This window comes from Caretta caretta, chromosome 6, assembly GCF_965140235.1.
Source record: "Caretta caretta isolate rCarCar2 chromosome 6, rCarCar1.hap1, whole genome shotgun sequence".
In the NCBI taxonomy this organism is placed as follows: Eukaryota; Metazoa; Chordata; order Testudines; family Cheloniidae; genus Caretta; species Caretta caretta.
This window is the reverse complement of record NC_134211.1, coordinates 119,225,597-119,248,328: the sequence shown is the minus strand read 5'-3', so window position 1 is coordinate 119,248,328 and position 22,732 is coordinate 119,225,597. Positions and strand designations below refer to the sequence as shown.

At 43.3% G+C, this 22,732-nt stretch overlaps 1 protein-coding gene across 1 annotated transcript in view; it reads right to left on the bottom strand.

Moving 5' to 3' along the window:
• Positions 1-14,059: 14,059 nt before the first annotated feature.
• C6H14orf39 (chromosome 6 C14orf39 homolog) overlaps positions 14,060-22,732 on the bottom strand; it is a 52,710-nt gene continuing 44,037 nt past the window's right edge. Inside the window, exons 17-20 of the mRNA XM_075130058.1 lie at positions 20,318-20,481; positions 18,335-18,470; positions 16,594-16,651; positions 14,060-14,773 (exon numbers count right to left, since the gene is read on the bottom strand). Of these exons, the coding sequence (XP_074986159.1) occupies positions 14,571-14,773; positions 16,594-16,651; positions 18,335-18,470; positions 20,318-20,481 (561 nt within the window). The 3' untranslated portion in view covers positions 14,060-14,570. The remainder of the gene's footprint in view (positions 14,774-16,593; positions 16,652-18,334; positions 18,471-20,317; positions 20,482-22,732) is intronic.

Below are 22,732 nucleotides of genomic sequence, written 5' to 3'. Positions count from 1 at the left end.
GCACAATCCAAGGTGAAGTGGAGACTTACAGGACACAGCTACCCACTCCTCAAAACTAACTCCTCTTGAGCACTCTGGAACCGATGAGAAGTTGAGTTTAAAGGACCCTTGCATTGAAGTTCAATGCTGAAGTTCTCCACATGATCTGTGATTTAAACTCTAGTTTACTGGATAAACGAGTGCTGCTTGGCCTCTCCTTATGTTTCATGAACATTAGTTCATGATTTGAGGGGATTTGCGCTTAGACAATGCACACAGAATAAAGACTATATTTAACTGAAAATACAGGGAGAATGTAGTTAGATGGAATGTAATTACTAGGGTTCAAAACTGGCTAGGAAGCCAGCATTATCATCTCTATTATTAACAGAAATAAAATAAAAATTGCCATGGGATCTTTAATTACCATAGCTGATCAGGGCCTCACGTTTACATCTTATCTGTAAAATGTCATCTCTGGGGCATAACTTCAGTGGAGGCAGCTGAGATCCTCTTTCTGCTGTGTGGTGGGAGGGGCGGGGAGAAGATGAAGGAAAACTGCATGTGGCAAGCCCCTTCTGCATGCAGATCTGGAAGAGGCATGAGCGGGCCAAATGTTTGGGGCAAGATTATCACATTTAGAGGTGAAAATCCCCAAAATATGTATCAGATAGAGTGGTATCTCTGAACCATGAGGCACGATTTGGAAGTGGGTCACACACCTGTCCTGATTGGGTCATGGCTAGAATGCTTCAAAGTGTTTGAAACGTCCATGAAAAATTTTTCATGGAAAATTTCTCTTAAAAAATTTGTCAGAGAAACTTTTGAAGGAAAACATATTTAGACCAGCTCCAGTGGAGTCCATAACTTCTGGGGAGCAGAGCTCTGTGGCCAGGGTAACAAGGCAGCGTCAGCCATCGCAGCTTGCTGCATTTTGTGGAGAGAGCAAAATTTGCCATTCCCATGTCTCAAGAGGGAAAGAAAAGGAAGCAGAGATGGTGCTTAGCTCCAGGCTGTTCTGCTGTAGCACTAAGCAGACATGGGAGAGAAGAGAAGCCTTCCAAGCCCCAAACTCAGCCCTGGACTGGCAACCCCCAAGCCTTCACCAGCCAACACCCTCAGCAATTTCAAACCCAGGCCTCTTGCCTGTGATTATCCCTCGCCCATGGCACACAAAGACCTCCTGTTATTTCTTCCCATGACACAAATCCAAAAGGATTGTGGGATATAGTGTGGCACATAATTGGGTTGGGTTTTGGGGGGCGTTTTTGGGACCATTTTGTGGGTTGTGGAAATTCCTTTTGGATAATGTTTATGGTTACCAAATTTATGCCACTAAAATATTGTATGTTGCTCTACTTCTGTGAGACTTGTAGCTTAAATTAGTTGTATACTGTGTATTTTTAGACTTCTTTAACTGAAAAATGTCCATCTTTTCTTTGATTTAACAATCCTTTAGCAGCATCTTGTGAAAAGAACACAAGTACAGGGCATAAATGCTTTTCTAAGGAATATAATAAAGACTATTGGAAAGAAGGAAATACTGAAAAATAAGAAGTTACCTTTTCAAAGGTAAAGTGTTACAAGTGCTAAAAAGAGCATCATCTTCACATCAAATCAAGCTAGGTACAGGATTCAAGAAGCACTGTGCCAACAGGCAATTTCTCAGCAAGATGTTAACATCAGAACAGAAAGTGATGTGTCTGGAAGCAGAACTGCTGAGCTGCAAACAACCTGGGTGTGAGTCAGAGAATATTAGGACAGGCCCTGTCCACCAGGAATATAGACTTGATTGCATGTGACTTGTGTCAACTCTGGAGACATCAAGAGAAAAATAGAAAACCAAGGCAACAGCGATATTTCTAAATGAGCCATTCAGCCTCTAAGGCAAGTAATCTGGCAACAACTCCAATTCCAAGGGGAGAAGTCAACATGCCAAGTTTGTGTTCTACAGTTAAAGCCTTCATTCATTTCTTTCCCCCCAGGAAAAAAAAATCACTAACACGTCAAGTTTTAAATTATGATTATGTCTTAGACTAGCCCATACTTTTGAAAGCAGAATCCAATCACCTGCTCAGGCTCATTAGTGTCTTTAGGATCCTAATGACCCACTCAGTTGCAGTAAATGAAAAACTAATCCTCATTTTATGCCATTGACCGAAAAGGATTAACCAACTCTTGCTACCCATGCAATCAGCCTTGTAGTAGGGCGATTACTGCCTTCTAATACAGTAAGTCTACACATTCCAAGCTGTTACAGTAAGTAGCATTTAAAGCTTAGTTCCTTGAAATGCTTAAGCGTATTAATGCTGTAGTATGTACGACTGTTTTCTTACGATGCAATGATTCCTTTGTCACTGCGACTAAACTTTGTATTTACACTATTTCCCAGAAGACATTTTTTAACTATGCCAAGTTAGCAAGGGGGCAGCTAAATGTCATTTCCCCCAAAATGTCATTTCTATCTTGACAAAAGGATGCGAAAGCTGGAAATCCGTCAAAGTTACAGCCAAACATCTAAAGGCTAGATTCACAAAGTAGTGAGTAGTGCGATGCCTGACTCCTAGGCACCCTGCCACCTTGTGGAACTCCCAATGCTGCATGCCCAGCTTCCCTATCCAATGTATGAGGAGAGCTAAGCACCTAAAATGAGATTCACAAAAGCTAACACATTGTTTGGGGAGCAGCCTACATTAGCCAATGCTGAGGGGAGGGCTGAGGCCTAAGTCCTGCCCCTTAAAGGGAGTTAGGCACCCAAGTCCAGGCTGGAGGGAGGTACCTATCACCACTTGGGTTCACAGCTGTGAGCCCTCTCCTGAAGTTAGGCACTTATACCAGGTCAGCCCTTTATGAAGGTGGTGGTGGTGCCCCCTTTAACCGAGGGGCTAACACTAGCCCCAGGAACAGGGACACCTGGGTTCAGTTCTCCCCTGCCTGGTGTAGGACAGGGATTTTAACTTGAGTGTTCAACCTCTGAAGTGAGTACCTAACTACTGTTCCAGAGGCATTCGTACACGTGGGACCCAATAAATATTTCAGTATTTATACACAGTGGAACAGCTTCCACAGAAGAGATTGAGAGGTTTGTCCCAGAATACCCCATAGCCCAGGGGATAAGGCACCCACTGGGGACATGGGAGACCCACATTCAAATCAGTGCTCTACATCAGGCAGAAAAAGGTATTGAAGGTAGACAAGTGATCTAAAGCCAGAAGGGGGGAAATGCCTCCTCCTCTGGTGTACTTTGAATGGTTTTAAATGTGCTCACAGCACCAGCTGGGGCCCCAAAAGCAAGATAGGTGGAACAATGCTTAGTTTGAGCACTGGGGCAGTGGCGGATTCGCCCCTGGGCCAACAGGGCCCATGCCCAGGGGCCCCAGCCAACTGGGGGGCTCCTGGAAAAACCGACCACTGCCGGCAGAAGCCCAAAGTCCTGGCCACCAGGCGGGCAGGGTAGGGGAAGCCTCTGCATGCCGATCCCACTCCTCAGCAGCAGCACTGGGCAGGGAGAAGCCCCCCCCAGTGGCCCCAGACACCATCCCCAGCAGAAGCCATGGGACAGCAGGGCAAGCCTCTGCACTGGACCTGCTCTCTGGCAGAAGCACCTGGCAGGTGAGGCAGGAAAAGCCCCAGCACCCCGACCCTGGTTCCCCGGGAGGGTGGCAGGGGAAGTCCTGAACCCCCACTGCAGCCCTGGGACTGGAGGAGCTCTCCCTCCCTACTGAGGCCCCGGGCAGTGACCTTGGGACAGAGCTTCTCCAGCCTTGGGGCTGCGGGGCAGGGGTGGCAGAAAGGACCTAAAGAGGTTGTAGGGCTGCAGTGCGGGGTGTGGAAAGGGGGGATACTGGGTGGAACAGGGGTGGCCCTGGGGAAGGGGCAGAAAGGGGTGGGGAGGGGCTCCCCACTTGCTCTGTCCCAGGGCCCCTGGAAACCTTAATCTATCTCTGCCATGGGGGCGGCCGGGGGGGCGGGTGGTGTTATGCACTGGATGGTGGCAGAACTGAGGCAACTGTGCACAAACTCAGCTGCCAAAATGTAGGGACTTCAGGCAGCAACCTAGTGAGGTTTTGTGAATGACAGTGCCATCTAAATGCTGGACTTAGGTGTCTAAAGTTGCAGCTAGGCACCTAAGCCCCTTTGCGAATCTAGCCCCAAATGCCCTTGAAAGTAAATTTCAGCGTTGATATAGCTGTGTTGGTCACAAGGTGGCTAGGTAATATCTTTGATTGGACCAACATCTGTGGGTGAAAGTTCGAAAGCTTGTCTCTTTCAGCCACAGAAGCTGGTCCAATGAAAGAGAGTACCTCACCCGCCTTGTCTCTTTGAAAGTAAATGTCTTAGAAAAAATACTAGGGATCTGTGATGCTCCCTGGAGCTACCTACAGTTGTAGGGTACCTCACCACTACCTGCCCTTAGTGTTAGGTAGTACTGTCTGTGCCTGAATTATCAGGCCCACTGTCCCCAAAGGAACAACACACACCAGCTTGTAAGATTCAGTGCAAAACCATCACTTTGTTTAACACCACAGCACTTAGATATATTTATAATGAAAACAAGAATAAATTTATCATCAAAGAACAGAGCTTCCAGGAAGAGTGGGTCAGAATATTGGAAACAAATGGTTACAGATAAAACAAAAACATAAAACTTTTGAGAGACCAAACAACTAACAGCTCAACCGTCTGTCTAAAGAAGTTTTATCTTAGCCAAAGTTCTTCTCAGTATTTTCAACCAAGCCTGGTTGACCCCTTTCCCATAAGCAAAACTCCATCCTTTTTACTTCCTCATTGAAGGGTGCCTGGGAGTCTTCTATGCCTCCCCCACCCCCAGCCCCCACATATAGTTAAGCAAACCTCTGGCGTGCACCTCCAGATAAGCCTCTTGCACCTGCTGTTTTACTCTTCCTGTTAGATTCTTTCTTAAGTTCTGACAATCGTTTAATTGCATTCATGGCAGAATGGCAATAGGAAGCCCACTGTGAATGAGCCAATACTCAATGTACGTGTAAACGGATAGATGGACAAAATGCCTCATCTGATAGAAAACCTGTTTTTAACCTTTGCTTTTCACCAGTTCCTACAGACTTTAAGACCATATTTTCAGTATATATTCATAACTCTTTATATAATATTTGTACATACATTGCACAAGGATAGTGATTCCCAGAAGACACAGGCTTGTATTCGAGACCTCACATGACACACTTTGGTGAACTAGAATGTACACAGCAGACCCATGAGATGCCTGTAATCACTCAGCACCTCCCCTTGCCAGCTGGAATTGAAAGGTTCTTAGGTCACAGTGTGAAATGGAATCTATTTATAACAAATGCCAAGATTTGTCAGAGAGTCAATAGTTCATTATCTCTAAAGTTATCCAGAAAAAACAATGGAAAAATTTGGGCTGTGTTAAGAATGAAGTCAGAGAATCTGCCATGGCAGGCATGCCATTGTGCTGCTGGAGGGACGTGCAAAAGGTGCCAACCAAAAGAATTCCTTCATTGAACACTACTCAGCAAAAGAAAACGTGTGGGCCTTAACAACTATAGGACATGCAAACAGCAGCCCAAGATAGACAGGGATAGTAGAGCTGTGGTCATGCCTGGGAAGGATTCCGATTCAGATGCTACTTTACTTCTCACCTGTAGCTAAGTCTTAGGGTATGTCTACACTACGAAATTAGATCAAATTTATAGAAGTCGGTTTTGTAGAAAGCGTTTTTATACAGTTGATTGTGTGTCTCCCCACACAAATGGTCTAAGTGCATGTAGTCGGCGGAGTGTGTCCACAGTACCGAGGCAACCGTCGACTTCCGGAGCGTTGCACTATTGGTAGCTATCCCACAGTTCCCGCAGTCTCAGCTGCCCATTTGAATTCTGGGTAGAAATTGCAGTGCCTGTTGGGGCTAAAACATTGTCATGGGTGGTTCTGGGTACGTGTCGTCAGGCCCCCCTTCCCTCCCTCCTTCCGTGAAAGCAAGGGCAGACAATCGTTTTGCGCCTTTTTTCTTGAGTTACCCGTGCAGACACCATACCACGGCAAGCATGGAGCCCACTCAGCTAACCGTCACCGTATGTCTCCTGGGTGCTGGCAGACGTGGTACTGCATTGCTACACAGCAGCAGTTTATTGCCTTTTGGCAGCAGACAGTGCAGTATGACTGGTAGCCGTCTTTGACGTAGTCCTGGGTGTTCTTTTAACCGACCTCGATGAGGTCAGGGGCGACTGGGCAAACATGGGAGTGACTCAGCCAGGTCATTTCCCTTTTAAGTTTCATCTCATGGTGATTCAGCCCTACTGGCAGTCTTTTAACCTCCAGCCAGCAGAAGATGATGGCCAGCAGTCACACTGCACCGTCTTCTGCCAAGCACCCAGGAGATGACGATGGCTAGCGGTCGTACTGCACAGTCTGCTGCCAGCAAGATGTATAAAGATAGATGAAGTGGATCAAAACAAGAAATAGACCAGATTTGTTTTGTATTCATTTTCTCCTTCCTCCCTCCGTGAAATCAAGGGCCTGCTAAACCCAATTTTGAGTTCTCACCTTGAGGTTTTGAGTTCTATCCTTGAGGGGGCCATTCTGTTTCTCGCAAAGCCACCCCCTTTGTTGTTTTTAATTCCCTGTAAGCCAACCCTGTAAGCCATGTCATCAGTCGCCCCTCCCTCCGTCAGGGCAACGGCAGACAATCGTTCCGCGCCTTTTTTCTGTGCAGACGCCATACCATGGCAAGCATGGAGCCCGCTTAGATCACTTTGGCAATTAGGAGCACATTAAACACCACACGCATTATCCAGCAGTATATGCAGCACCAGAACCTGGCAAAGCGAAACCGGGCGAGTAGGTGACGTCAGTGCAGTGACGAGACTGATGAGGACATGGACACAGACTTCTCTCAAAGCACGGGTCCTGGCAAGGTGGGCATCATGGTGCTAATGGGGCAGGTTCATGCGGTGGAACGCCGATTCTGGGCTCGGGAAACAAGCACAGACTGGTGGGACCGCATAGTGTTGCAGGTCTGGAATGATTCCCAGTGACTGTGAAACTTTTGCATGTGTAAGGACACTTTCTGACTTGCTTTCCCCTGCCCTGAGGTGCAAGAATACCAAGATGAGAGCAGCCCTCACAGTTGAGAAGCGAGTGGCCATAGCCCCGTGGAAGCTTGCAATGCCAGACAGCTACCAGTCAATCGGGAATCAATTTGGAGTGGGCAAATCTACTGTGGGGGCTGCTGTGATGCAAGTAGCCCACGCAATCAAAGATCTGCTGATATCAAGGGTAGTGACCCTGGGAAATGTGAAGGTCATAGTGGATGGCTTTGCTGTAATGGGATTCCCTAACTGTGGTGGGGCCATAGACGGAACCCATATCCCTATCTTGGCACCGGAGCACCAAGCTGGCGAGTACATAAACCACAAGAGGTACTTTTCAATAGTGCTGTAAGCACTGGTGGATCACAAGAGACGTTTCACCAACATCAATGTGGGATGGCCGGGAAAGGTACCTGATGCTCGCATCTTCAGGAACTCTCGTCTGTTTCAAAAGCTGCAGGAAGGGACTTTATTCCCAGACCAGAAAATAACCGTTGGGGATGTTGAAATGCCTATAGTTATCCTTGGGGACCCAGCCTACCACTTAATGCCATGGCTCATGAAGCCATACACAGGCAGCCTGGACAGTAGTCAGGAGCTGTTCAACTACAGGCTGAGCAAGTGCAGAATGGTGGTAGAATGTGCATTTGGACATTTAAAAGCACGCTGGCGCAGTTTACTGACTTGCTTAGACCTCAGCAAAACCAATATTTCCATTGTTATTACTGCTTCCTGTGCACTCTACAATATCTGTGAGAGTAAGGGGGAGATGTTTATGGCGGGGTGGGAGGTTGAGGCAAATCGATTGGCTGCTGGTTACGCGCAGCCAGACAACAGGGTGGTTAGAAGAGCACAGGAGGGCGCGGTGTGCATCAGAGAAGCTTTGAAAACCAGTTTCATGATTGGCTAGGCTACAGTGTGAAAGTTCTGTTTGTTTCTCCTTGATGAAACCCCCCGCCCCTTGGTTCACTCTATTTCCCTGTAAGCTAACCACCCTCTCCTCCTCCCTTCAATCACCGCTTGCAGAGGCAATAAAGTCATTGTTGCTTCACATTCATGCATTCTTTATTCATTCATCACACAAACAGGGGGATAACTACCAAGGTAGCCCAGGAGGGGTGGTGGAGGAGAGAAGCACGAGGAGGGGTGGTGGAGGAGGGAAGGACAAGGCCACACAGCACTTTAAAAGTTTAAAACTTTAAAACTTATTGAATGCCAGCCTTCTGTTGCTTGGGCAATCCTCTGGGGTGGAGTGGCTGGGGGGCCGGAGGCCCCCCACCACGTTCTTGGGCGTCTGGGTGAGGAGGCTATGGAACTTGGGGAGGAGGGCGGTTGGTTACACAGGGGCTGTAGTGGCAGTCTGTGCTCCTGCTGCCTTTCCTGCAGCTCAACCATATGCTGGAGCATATTAGTTTGATCCTCCAGCTGCCTCAGCATTGAATCCTGCCTCCTCTCATCACACTGCCGCCACATTTCAGCTTCAGCCCGCCACTTACTCTCTTCAGCCTGCCACCTCTCCTCCCGGTCATTTTTGTGCTTTCCTGCACTCTGACATTTTCTGCCTCCACGCATTCGTCTGTTCTCTGTCAGTGTGGGAGGAAAGCATGAGCTCAGAGAACATTTTATCGCGAGTGCGTTTTTTTCACCTTCTAATCTTCGCTAGCCTCTGGGAAGGAGAAGATCCTGTGATCCTTGAAACACATGCAGCTGGTGGAGAAAAAAAAAGGGACAGTGGTATTTAAAAAGACACATTTTATAGAACAATGGGTACACTCTTTCAGGGTAAACCTTGCTGTTAACATTACATACATAGCACATGTGCTTTCATTCCAAGGTCACATTTTGCCTCCCCCCCCAGCGCGTGGCTAGCCCCTCATCCCTCCCTCCTTCCTGTGGCTAACAGCGGGGAACATTTCTGTTCAGTTACAGGCAAACAGCCCAGCAGGGACGGGCACCTCTGAATGTCCCCTTAAGAAAAGCACTCTATTTCAACCAGGTGACCATGAATTATATCACTCTCCTGAGGATATCACCGAGAGATAAAGAACGGATGTTGTTTGAAAGCCAGCAAACATATACTGCAAATCTTTGTTGTACAATGATTCCTGAGTATGTGCTACTGGCCTGGAGTGGTTAAGTGTCCTACCATGGTGGATGGAATAAGGCTGCCCTCCCCAGAAACCTTTTGCAAAGGCTTTGGGAGTACATGCAGGAGAGCCACGAATGCCAGGGCAAATTAATCATTAAACATGCTTGCTTTTAAACCCTATATAGTATTTTAAAATGTACACTCACCAGAGGTCCCTTCTCCGCCTGGCGGGTCTGGGAGGCAGCCTTGGGTGGGTTCGGGGGGTACTGGCTCCAGGTCCAGGGTGAGAAACAGTTCCTGGCTGTCGGGAAAACTGGTTTCTCTGTTTGCTTGCTGTGAGCTATCTACAACCTCATCAGCATCATCTTCCTCATCCCCAAAACCTGCTTCCGTGTTGCCTCCATCTCCACTGAAGGAGTCAAACAACACAGCTGGGGTAGTGGTGGCTGAACACCCTAAAATGGCATGCAGCTCATCATAGAAGCGGCATGTTTGGGGCTCTGACCTGGAGCAGCCATTTGCCTCTCTGGTTTTCTGGTAGGCTTGCCTCAGCTCCTTAGGTTTCACACGGCACTGCTTCGGGTCCCTGTTATGGCCTCTGTCCTTCATGCCCTGGGAGATTTTGATAAATGTTTTGGCATTTTGAAACCTGGAATGTAGTTCTGATAGCACGGATTCCTCTCCCCATACAGTGATCAGGTCCCGTACCTCCCGTTCGGTCCATGCTGGAGCTCTTTTGCGGTTCTGGGACTCCATCATGGTCACCTCTGCTGATGAGCTCTGCATGGTCACCTGCAGCTTGCCATGCTGGCCAAACAGGAAATTGAAATTCAAAAGTTCGCAGGCCTTTTCCTGTCTACCTGGCCAGTGCATCTGAGTTGAGAGTGCTGTCCAGAGCAGTCACAATGGAGCACTCTGGGATAGCTCCCGGAGGCCAATACCGTCTAATTGTGTCCACAGTACCCCAAATTCGACCCAGCAAGGCCGATTTCAGCGCTAATCCCGTTGTCGGGGGTGGAGTAAGAAAATTGATTTTAAGAGCCCTTTAAGTCGAAAAAAAGGGCTTCCTCATGTGGACAGGTGCAGGGTTAAATCGATTTAACGCTGCTAAATTTGATCTCAACTCCTAGTGTAGACCAAGGCTCACTTATGTTCAAACTCTTGAGAGATGTTCCAGAACAAAAGTTCTCTTTACTAGGGGACTGATCTTGCCAGCAATGCACATGCAGAATGTCCATTGATTGTAATGGATCAGGCCTTAAATAGCTCAAACTGAAAACAGCCTTTTAATTAGCTGATTAATATCGTAAAGTGTCAGGTCGTATTTTTGCATTTTAAAATATTCTCAACAGATAAAGGCAATGAAAACCACTACTAACAATTAACATTCTTTCCCATCACCATTTTGGATTAAAGCTCAGTGCTGTAGCCCTTGTACGCTCTGAACTTGTTCCAAACGCAGATCTCCTGTTGATGGGTATTTCACACATGAAATGAATGAATAATTATGTGACAGAGAACCACAGCATGAATCCAGAGGGACAATTTTTCTCAAAATATTGACTTGTCATTGTCAGTAAAAAACAAATATGGCAATGAACCAATTGTGAATTCTAACACTATTATTTGAGAGTAAGCAAACTATGTTCTCATGTGTCAGTGCTAAAGTTTTCGCTGATGTAAAATCCAGGTGCTCCTGTATTTATTTGTAAGCATTTTTAATCATCACAAAAACTTTGTAGTGAAGAATATTAATGTAACACTTTTTTTATTGTGTGAATGTCAACCACAAAATGACTGAAGACAAACTGCAGCTGCTATCTGGGAAATCTGTATTTTGAGTGAAAACAATTTTGTGAGTGTCCAATTTTGCACCAGCTGTGCAGTACGCCATAATATAACAGCATTTCAGCAAAGTAAATTCTGTATACAAGGAGGAGCACAGAGACTTCCCAGTTCTCTTCATCTTTGAAATTCATCCTTTGTGATCCAACTTGTCCTCCTGTCATTTATTTGCTTTATGCACATGTTGTGTCTTATTTATACAGTTTGTAAGATCTATGGGGCAGAGACTATCTTTCTTTATTGCCCTTGCCCCTTATCAGACCCTCTTGACACTGCCACCATATAAATAAACAATGATAATGAATTCCCAATTTTAAGGTGATGTCCCTTGACAAACTTCAGACCTTTTAAGGCAGTGGTCCCCAAACTGTGGAGCATGCCCGGGGCCAACCACCCGGGGTGGAGGGAAGCCCCACCAGGCCCACTCTGCCTCCAGCTCTCCGCCAGCCCCGCCCCTGGTCCCAGTCTCCAGATACAGCTGCAGCCCCAGCTCTGCTCCTGGCCCCTGCTCAGCCGCCAGCCCCCACTCTCGACCACCGGCCTCCAGCCCCCGCCCCTGGCTGTGGCTCCACTCCTGGCTCCCAGCCCACAGCCTGGCTGAGACTCCGCTCTCAGCTTGCGGAGGCGGGGACACATTCCATTACTGGTAAGGGGAGTGCAAGAGGAAAAGTTTGGGCACCCCTCTTTTAAGGGGCTTATTGTGGACAAATAACTCATCTCGCTCATTGTTGGAGGACAGGGAGAGTTTTTTTCCCCCCCATGGTTTTCCCATTAACTCCTTTCTCATCCTTAAATTTTTTTAAATGATGGATACAAACATACTTGTACTAAGTGGAAGCCTCTTCTGAACAGTAAAAACTCATTTTGAAGTAAATATGATGGGAAAATATTCTTGTGGCATTTCTGGTTGAAATACCAGAATACTGACATATTTCTGTGGGTATTTTTCTGTGAGAAAGATGACTGAGAGGCATGCAGGGTTTTCCTCCTGGCAGCACTGGGTGGGTAATAGGATAACGATACTCTATGGTATATATATATTGTATTCAATAGATTCAAATACAAGAAAAGTAGCTAAATACCCTGATATTTATTAACATTTTGTTAGACTTATGTGTGCTGCTTAGTTTTATTAAACGTTTCCTTTGGAAGAGAGAAAGTATTTAACAGTGCGTAGGTTCTATGCTGATGGGCACAAAGTAAAACCTCAGACAGCCACTAACAGTTAAAAAACAACTGAAATATAAAGTTAGGTCCCCGATGGATGTAAATTGGCACAGGTTCAGTGAAGTCAATGGAGTTATACCACTTTACACCTGCAGAGAATTTGGCTAATAGTATCCATTACAGGCATTGATATGGTGCTTTTCATTATAGGGTATGTCAATTAAAAACCAACAGCTGGCCCGTGCCAGCTGGCTCAGACTAAGGGGCTGTTCAACTGCAGTGTCGATGTCCAGGCTTGGGCTGGGGTCTGGGCTCTAAGATCCTGCGAGGTGGGAGGGTCCCAGATCTCAGTCTGCAGCACAAGCTGGAATGTCTACACCGCAATTAAACAGCCCTGCAGCCTGAACCCTGGGAGCCCAAATCAGCTGTCACAGGCCAGCTGCAAATGTCTAATTGCAGTGCAGACATACCCATGTCTAGGAGCACTGTACATTGCTTACACTGAGACAAAAACAATTCCCATGTATGTAACTAATATTCTATAACACCACCCCTCTTTCCTCCACTTCCAGGGACGCAACTTTAAAAAGATAGAGACAAGGATGACATTGACAGAGTAGATGACAGAGGAAACCAAGAGTCAATTATGGAATAACTAGACAAATAGGTACATTTTGCAAGGCTTTCTAGATGTGGCCAGTATTGGACTTAGGAGACTTTCTGGCTGTAGCATATTCCAAAGCTTTCTATCTACAATGACCTAACTCCAGCTCCCTCAAGTCTCACCCTTACCTTAAGTGTTCCCGATAAGTACAGATTGGATGGTGGGTCAGAAAGAGAGTTCTGAGACAGATCAGGCCTACATCATTTGGGCCCCATACCACAAAGGTATTAAGGCACTAAGTTCCAGTTTTAGGCTCCACTGCAATCCACAAAACTCCCACTGAACTCTGTAGGCACCTAAACTCACTTGGTGCCTATATTTTCAGGGTAAAAATTCCCTCAGCACCTAACTGATTCTGGGCATGCACACAGCTGCCTAACTCTAGGTGTCCAGATGTCTATCTCCCAGCTAAGCTCCAGAGCGATCCACAAACTGGGGGAAGGCAGGCAGATGAATGCCTATCTTGTGTGCTGGGCCCACTCCCATAGGTGTGCTGAGAGGGTGCCTACCAGGTCTCATTCAAAATATGATCACTGGACAAGGTGGTGCTGCTACCCAACTTATAGCCCAATGGTTCGAGCACTCAACTGGGATGTAGGAAATGCAGGTTCAGTTCCCCCCTCTCTGCCAGAGGGGCAGCAAGGATTTGAAAAGGGGTCTTCCACTTCTCAGGAGAGTGCTCAGACAACTGAGCTATGGAATATTCTGATGTGGGACTGCATCAGTCTCTCCTGTTGAAACTGTTCCACTGTGGAAAAATAATGAAAGAGTGTGTGGAGCAGGATAACTGGACCCTGGGTGTCCACCTCACAGGTGGGTACCCTAACCACTGGGCTACCCAGTCATTCTCTCTCTTTCTGGCCCAACAACTGTTCCACTGTGGATAAATACTTAAATAATCATCAAACTTCACACACAACTTAGGTGGCTGAATGCCTGTCTTCCCTGGGTTTGTGAATTGCTCTGGGGTTTAAGTGGGTGTTTTGTGCATCACAGTGGTACCAAAACTGGGATTTAGGCACCTAACTCCTTTTGTGCATTCTGGCCAAAATATCAAATACTCTAATTACAGAATTATTTCAGTTTGCAAAGTTGACTAAAACACTCATTCACAAAAACATATACGGTAATTGACAAACAAGTTTATTTTAAAAATGTGTAAATTTTTACTTTAAATGAGACAATCAGCCAATTTCTGAATGCTGTATTTAACCCAATAAACAAATTCAAACACTGTTTAATGCTGCAGTAAAGTGGTTATTTTTTTTTTTACAATAAATGAGTTAACTAAAACCATACAAAACAGTATTTATACCACTGACAACAAGTGTTCTGTTGCTATTACTGACACTAAAACCAGCCTCCATTTTTTGATATCATACATTTAATTTATTCAACACGGAGGTTTAATATTCAGTAAGAGGTACTGAATAAACGGAATATGCTATTGCCATTGATATTTTTTCTGTTTATGTTAACGTGTGCAGGTTAAAGGAGAGCTTATCAAAAGGTTTCATGCAAACAATACATTAAATAATGATAAGTGATAAAAAAATAAAAACATCTAAGAGCATGTATGATCAGTGGAGAATATTTAAATGCTCTTGATGCAAGTACAGTAATGTCACCTTACATTAAATGACAGAGAAGTGAAATGTTATGAATTTTTCTTAAGTTGCTGAAAACAAGGGTCAAGGCTAAGCAGCAAAAATATTCAAAAGAAAGTCAAGAAATGTATTCAAAAGAGTGTAAATGGCTTTGTATTTTGTGATGAAGAGTGAAAACCTTTCAGAGAGGAAGAATGTGATGATCTCTGATCCTGTCCAAATGCAAATGGAAAGCTGAAGTCATCTTTTCCATCCCCATATGCATGAGAAGACGACTCTGATGGAAAGGAAAATGTAAATACATCTTCATTTTCTGATTTCCCAAATAAGCTTCCTAGAGGGAATACATATTTTAATTAATCTGTTAAATTAGATGAAATCTTATTTTAAGACAACTGCAATTGACTGTATTTCTGAAATAATGTACTGTATTTTAACATCCTGTTGAATATCAGCATACAATGGCATGTTTATTCATGCCTTAGAAATGGAGCTCCCATTACCGAGACACTGTATTCAATGAAGGCTAGCAAGACAGTTGCATCTAATTGATTAGAGTCTTTCATGGTGTTCTATAGAGCTCTTCCTGATGGTCCACAGAATGAAATATTTTGAGACAAGCTGTAGAGGGATTGGGTGTTGAGAGGGGAGGTGTTCTGTAAAACGATCTCTTTTCTTACAAAGTGGTCACAAAATGAAAAGCCCCACTATTCTATGATTCTATGATATTCTAAGTTTGAGTTCACTACGTCCGGGTGAAGGGACCACTTGTGGCCGTGGAACAACCTGCTCAGATGGTCCGCCAACTTGTTCTGGAATCAAGGGAGGTACGATGCTTGCAGGTATATGGAGTCCTCTATACAGAAGTCCCACAGAATGAGGGCTTCCTGGAAGAGGGGAGAGGAGCATGCACCCCCCCTGTTTGTTGATATAAAACACCACTGTGGTGTTGTCTGTCATGACTGATACACATCTCCCTGCTAGGTGGGCTCTGAAAGTGTGGCATGTCAGGTGCACTTCTCTCAGCTCTCTGACATTGATGTGTAGCATGAGATCCGCCTGATACCAGAGGCCTTGTATTCTGAGGTCTCCCAAATGTGCTCCCCAGCCCAAGTCTGACGCACCTGTCACTAGCAAGAGGGATTGCTGAGGACTGGTGAAGGGGACCCCTGCACATACAGAAATGTGATAAAGATGAGCTTGTATCACACAGATGTATATAATTATATATACTTGCTTCGCTATATTCTAACAGATAATGACTGGCCTTTGAAGTTCTAGTGCTCCAAATGAGATGAGAGTATAATTCCCAACTATGAGGTTATAGAGAGACAGAGGGTGAAATCCTGGCACAAAGCTTCCATTGACTTCAGTGAGGGCAGGATGTCAACAAGAGGGTAGAAATCAGAATAGCACCCTTGATTTCACTGGAGCAATGCTGATTTACACCAGTTGAGGACCTGGCCCAGAGGGGCTGATTTTCCTCTCATTCACTTCAATTTTACATTGATTTAAACAGAAGGAAGTGAAAGCAGAGTCAGGTCCAAGGATTTCACTAACAAGATGGAAACATTACTTGTACTTTAGAAAGAGATGCCCAAAGATACACAACTTCTCCTTCTTACATTGATAACCCAAAATGTTATTAACAGAACCAACATGCACTTACAATTAAGTGGAAGCCTTGGGGTAACCCATAGGCATTAGCTGTGCTATGGCTGTTTAACATTTAATAGGACAGAAATGAGGTTTTTTAATGAGTGACAAAGCTCTCAGAATTGCTCCTTTCACCTTGGTGTTCTATCTCATGGATTGTTCCAAGTACATCTAATGCCAGACTTCCCCCTGCCCCTCCTCTGCCTCCCTCTCTCCTCCCACTTCTTCTTCCTCCTCCTTCATGTAAATGTTGTCCAGTTTTTGTGGCTCTGATGTAATATTCAGGGACATATTTTGTGCTGTTTCAAATACACATATATACAATGGGCCACTAATTACAGGTTACATAGAATTACAGGGCCACAGTTTTACTATTGCATCATTATTGAACAACATTTCTATTCATCAGGGATCTCTTTTTGAACAGAGCCACATGTAGTTAAATTATCAATTACATGAATATGAAATATAAAACTACTTTTCACTTTCAAAGCTTACCAATATCTTTGTGTGGGGAAATAGGGTTTATATTTCCTGCAGAATAACTTTCATCAGTCTGAAACATAGAAGCCATTATGTTTAGCAGATGAGAAAACTACAATATAAACTATAATACTGATGTAAGTATTGATTAATTTTACATAATTTCATAATGATTAAAGTTTTTAATTTAGCTAAATTGTTACATTTAAAGACATTAAAATAGTGTGTTTTACCTCTTCAGTCAATATTTAAAGATACAGATTATTCAACGACTGCAGTGGTAACCAGTAAAACTACAGTCCCAAAAATCAACTTTTGACCAGCTTCTAATTCCGGCAGCATATGCCTACAAAGGGCTAATATTGTCATTATCATTCCATCTTTAATTCCAAAAAGTAATCAATAACTCTCAGAAAGACGGCATCTAAAGTCACCCTATTGGATAGCCTTTATATGACTACTCTTTGGTGTATGAAGCTATATCCTACATTGCAAAGAGCTACTGCAGTAAAATGTTGTTGATCTCCATGCCATGAGTGCAGAGGTTGGACTAGATGGTCTCAAGGTCCCTTCCAGTTCTACAATTCTATAATTCTTCTGTTAAATGAAGTTCGAGCACAAGCACTCACTACTCTTGTAAGCCCTCACTACAAGCACTCACTACTCTTGTAAGCCATCTTATAAAGATGTTCCGATTAATTACTAATCTTTCCATATGGCTTCTGAAAAGTTCTATGGACCAGACAACATGAGGGGATCAATCCTCAGATGCTCTATGCAGCTGAGGTGTGAAGATGGGGAACAGGAAGGTAAAAGTGGCTCAATGCTACATTTGTGACTCTCCATCCTGGGGAGCAGCAGGGGGCTGGTTCAGCTCCCAGTGCCTAAGTACTCCATGGAGTTCTAGCCATGTCCTTTTGCCCCAGCCAGATCTGCCAGGCTTACACATGGCAGTGGGCCTACACAACAGAAACTCAACCAAAAGATAACTTGGGGTGACATCATATTCATATTCAGGGCTTGAAAAATCCATTTGCTCTGCATGAGTAGGAAACTTTCCCATGGAAATGATATCACCTTCTGCAGAAACTAAGCTTTCTTTAAAATAATTTTAAAAAAAACAAAACCCTAATATATGGTTGCAAAGTAAACCTTCTAAACTGGAACTGAGTGTTACTAATGCATTGTTTGCTTGTACCTGCAAAGTCCTGTCAGTTTTCACTGCTGTTTTTCAAGTTGATAAGAATCAAAGCAATTTCCTTCTGCTGCCTCTTAGGAAACCTAAGCAGAGGCTGGCACTGGAGCTATGCACGGAAGAGGGGGACACAACAGTGAAGGCTGAAGGAAGGGAAGAGTAGTGGAACCATCTCCTCTTTTCCCTGTTCAGGAGCCAAAAGTTGCAGAAGGGTCCTTGGCCAAGATTCTCAAAGGTATTTAAGTGCCTCATTTCCATCAGAATTAGGCACCTAAATACCTTTGAGAATCTGAGCCCTGTTGCCTTCCATTGTACCAAATGCACAAGGGCCAGCCCCAGCGAGAAAAAATTCATACCTGAGCTGAAATTCTCGTACTGGAATTAGCAGTAGAAAAGCAGTGCCAAAGGTTATATTTTATAAAAGTAAACAAGCTAGTAAACAAGTGACAACGTAAGTGAACACAAAGGATGCTGGAAACCTTTTACGCAATCAATGAAGTTTTCTAAGAATACTTCACTTTGAGAAAATCAACAGATCATATCTTTAAGATTCAATATTACCTGGTCTGATAAATTTTCTGCTCCAAATATAGATGAGTCAAATAAATTAAAGCCAGGTGACTTCTGGGTACAGGGCATAAGAAAAGAAAAAGCAGGTGATTTGGGGGCTGGTCCTTCACAACCTAAATTATGACTCCTGTAATGAAAGAAAGGAAGAAACATTTTAAGAAAGCATTTTATCTTGAGAGTTATAAAACAGAGTCTCCCTATGATTTAATAGAAGACCCTAGGTACACTGGGTTTGATTCTGATCTCACAATGGTTTTACATTGGTGTAACTTCATTGACCTTAACAGAGTTACTCCTGATTTACACCTATGTGAAATCAGAACCAGGCATTAATTCCTGGCCCTTATACCAACAATTGCTTCCTGTAGCACAAAGCAGGTAACAGTATTACTCATAAGAACATAAGAACAGCCATACTGGGTCAGACCAAAGGTCCACCTAGCCCAGTATCCTGTCTTCTGACAGTGGCCAATGCCAGGTCCCCCAAGGGAATGAACAGAACAGGTAATCATCAAGTGATCCATTCCCTGTCACCCATTCCCAGCTTCTGACAAACAGAAGCTAGGGACATCATTCCTGAACCTGGACCCATTGATGGACCTATCCTCCATGAATTTATCTAGTTCTTTTTTGAATCCTGTTATAGTCTTGGCCTTCACAGCATCCTCTGGCAAAGAGTTCCACAGATTGACTGCACTGTGTGAAGAAATACTTCCTTTTGTTTGTTTTAAGCCTGGTGCCTATTAATTTCATTTGGTGACCCCTAGTTCTTGTGTTATGAGGAGTAAATAACACTTCCTTATCTACTTTCTCCACACCAGTCATGATTTTATAGACCTCCATCATATCCCCCTTAGTCATATCTTTTCTAAGCTGAAAAGTCCCGGTGTTATTAACCTCTCCTCATGTGGAAACCGTTCCATGTCCTTAATCATTTTTGTTGCCCTTTTCTGAACCTTTTCAAATTGCAATATATCTTTTTTGAGACAGGGCAACTCTAAGCATGTCACATGTTTCTCCCCCTGAACGGATGCCCCAAGCAAAGAGTTTAAGAAAGAAAAAACACACAGTCTAGCAACTTTTTCACTAGATTAAAAAAAAACGTTCAGCCTTTGAATGTTTCCCACAGTCTTAAATAACCCCTGTCTATGGAGCTTTTCTCCACCAGGAGAAGCAGAGTGAGCTCATTGTAGCCAGTCAGAGCAAAAGATCAAACATTGGTTCTTATTTACAGATAAATGCTGTAATACTAAAATCAATAATATACTGTAAAAATATCCCCTAACAGAAGGGCTTTCATACCGGGGAAACATTTAAACTTGTTACAAATATGTGGCAAGAAATTGGAAGTAAAAAACAAAAAAATAAGCAATCAAATACAATCTCATATACACAAATCCTCAACAAGAGAGTTATTTGGAAAGCAATAATGCTGAAAAAGATTTAGTGTGCTGGAGAGCTAGTTAGACATGAATTTCAAATCTAACATGGCAGCAAAAGAAGCCAGTGCCATTTCTGGCTACATAAACAGGCAGATCTTTTTCTCCTGCAGATTCTGTAGTTAAGAAATAATATCAGATTTATGTTTTCCCAATGGCAATAGAGTGTGAGATCATAAATGCAGGATTATGATTTCACTTCAGTATCAAAGAGAGTAAGAAGTTAGATTCTGGGGGAAAAGGCCCTTATTTAGGCATCAATGCCCCAAATAAAGCAAAAGAAAAACAAAGAATAAGTGCCCAGTACACTGTTGAATGTATAAATGTTCTCTTTCAAGTCTGCTTCAGTATGAACGTCCCTCTAAAACAAAATTTTATTTGCTATCATAATAATTTAAATAAAACCCGAACATTGTTCAGCACTGTCTTGCAGGAAAAAAAGTGTGTTTTTGCATAGCAAAATTAATCAAAATATTTATAAAATGCATATCAACATCACATGATTCATGAAAGATCAATAAAATTAAAACTTTACAATTCAAAAGGAGGAGTTTTAGGGAACTGGGCTTTCTTCCCATTAGATTTTGGTGTTCTTATAAATAAAGGCATTTCAGGGGTTTGCAGAAAATGTTCACTACTTCCTTCTGTTGCTTCAGGATTATCCTCACTTGACTTAATAAAACACTCTGTGTGTACATTCTGTTAAAAAGAAATGTCACATAATAAAAAACAAGCTTATGGCATTTTCATCTTTTACAAAATGTCAATAGTCCTTTTATCAATAAATATATTGACTGTATTTTTGTCTCCTTTGTTTAGGTAAAAAGTTTAATATTCATAAAAAATAAGGGAAGACTTTAATAAACTGCTAAAATTTTATTATATTTTATTTTTTATTGGACCACTTTCTGTTGATGAGAGAGACAAGCTTTCAAGTTTACACAGGGCTCGAAAGCTTGTCACTGTCACCAACAGAAGTTGGTCCAATAAAAGATATTACCTCACACACCTTGTATCTTTAATATCCTGGGACCAACACCACTACATATGCACACTATAGTTACCTTTGCATATTAACCTATGTGGTTTACAAAAAATCACAGCTGGATTGAGACCATACATTAAAAATTGCAGCACAAAAAGAAACTGGGAAAACTTATAAAGAGACTGAAAATAGGGATTTAGAATGGAAGAGCCACCTCAACCTTACCCATCTCCAACAGATCACTATATTTCTCACAGTGGAACTATTTAGATTTAATGCTTTTAATAGCAGTGGAAAGGGATAACCTTTCAGTACTCTCTAGTGGAATTAGGGGACATCACCATGAGAACATACTTCAGTTCACCGAGATTCTCTCTTCCCAAAGGAAAGGTTAGATGAGAATGGACACTTGAACTCTGAACAGGAAATCTCCAGCAGGACACAGGTGATATTTTTGTAAAGGAGATCCTTCTCTACAAGCAGCACTCAAAATGAGAGCTTTTATTAGAACTTAAAACATAGTTCTGATGGGTGAAAGTTGACACTAGACAAATTGAGACTGAAAATAAGGTGTAAACTTTTAACAGAGAGGGTAACTAAGCATTGGAGCAATTTACCAATAGTCATGGTGGAATCTAAATCTCTGGCAAATTTTAAATCAAGACTGGATTTTTCTTTTTAAAATGCAGTGTCTAGTCAAAAGGAATTATTTTGGGGAAGTTCTATGACCTGAGTTATACTGGAGATCAGACTTGGTCCCTTCTGTCCTTGGAATCTATGAACCTCAATAAATGGAATCCTATATTTGGAAGACAGAGTCAAGTGGAACAACTACAAAAATTCTACTGTGATAACTGTATGGGACATTGGTTATGAAATAAAAAGGTACAAACACACTCCGGGTTTCAGTAACCTGATTTAACTAAATAAGCCAAATCCTGGAATCCTTAAACTGACCTCTACTATGTAACTCTTTTCCCACGAATCGAGGCCTTTGCTGCCTGTCCTTAATTAACCAAATCCTACAGTCCTTACTCAGGCAAAAATTGCATTTATCTGAAAACTCAATGAGCTTTACCATGACAAGTTGCAAAGTGCAATCTTGGTAGTTTAACACAGTTAAAGTTCAGTTTTCCCCACCTTTGTCTAGATTGTGCAATTTAAGGATTCAGAAACCTGTGGATGATCATTACTTGGTTGGGGGATGGTTGTTAGTACATATATATTTGACTATGGGATACTCCTTTATCTGGCTGTGGTGGTTTCAGTGAAATAAGCAGTCCTGGTGTTTAGCAACCAAATTCTTTTGTTTTTTAGATCTGTGTACAAAACACTGAATCAGCACATCCTTTCACCACCTGGCCATACCTCCTTCACAGGCAGCATTATTTGCTCTTCTAGATTGTGCTGGCTCTTCCCAGAGACCCCAGTGAAATTCATAGGTTCTAATGCCAGAAGGGACCAAGTCTGACCTGCATAACACAGACAATATAACTTCCATAAATAATTCCTATTTGATCTAGAGCATATCTAGTGCCATGGAGGCTGTGGCTGCTTTTCACTATAGCAACTTTGTCCATTACAACTGAGGATTTAGCACTTTAGTTTAATCTGGTAGAAGATGTCTTAATTATTAATTATTCTGAGTGGGTGAAATTTGCCCATGCACATGGCTGTTCCCCTGCATGGGGGTGCACGGGGCTCTGTAACCTCTGTACATGGCAGAAGTGACCACTTGTACACAGCACACCACAAAGGGATATGCATCAAATGAGGCCAAGAGAAAGCGGTCCTGGATCCTGCTCCTATTGAAATCAATGATAGAGAAGCTGTGCAGGGTCTGTGAAGCTGCCCCATACTCTCACTCAAATGGGCTGCACAGAGTCTATTTGCTCTAACTTTGTGGGAACAGGGAAGGGTTAGGGTTTCACTCCAGTTTATTTGCAATTCTAAAAAAATATATAT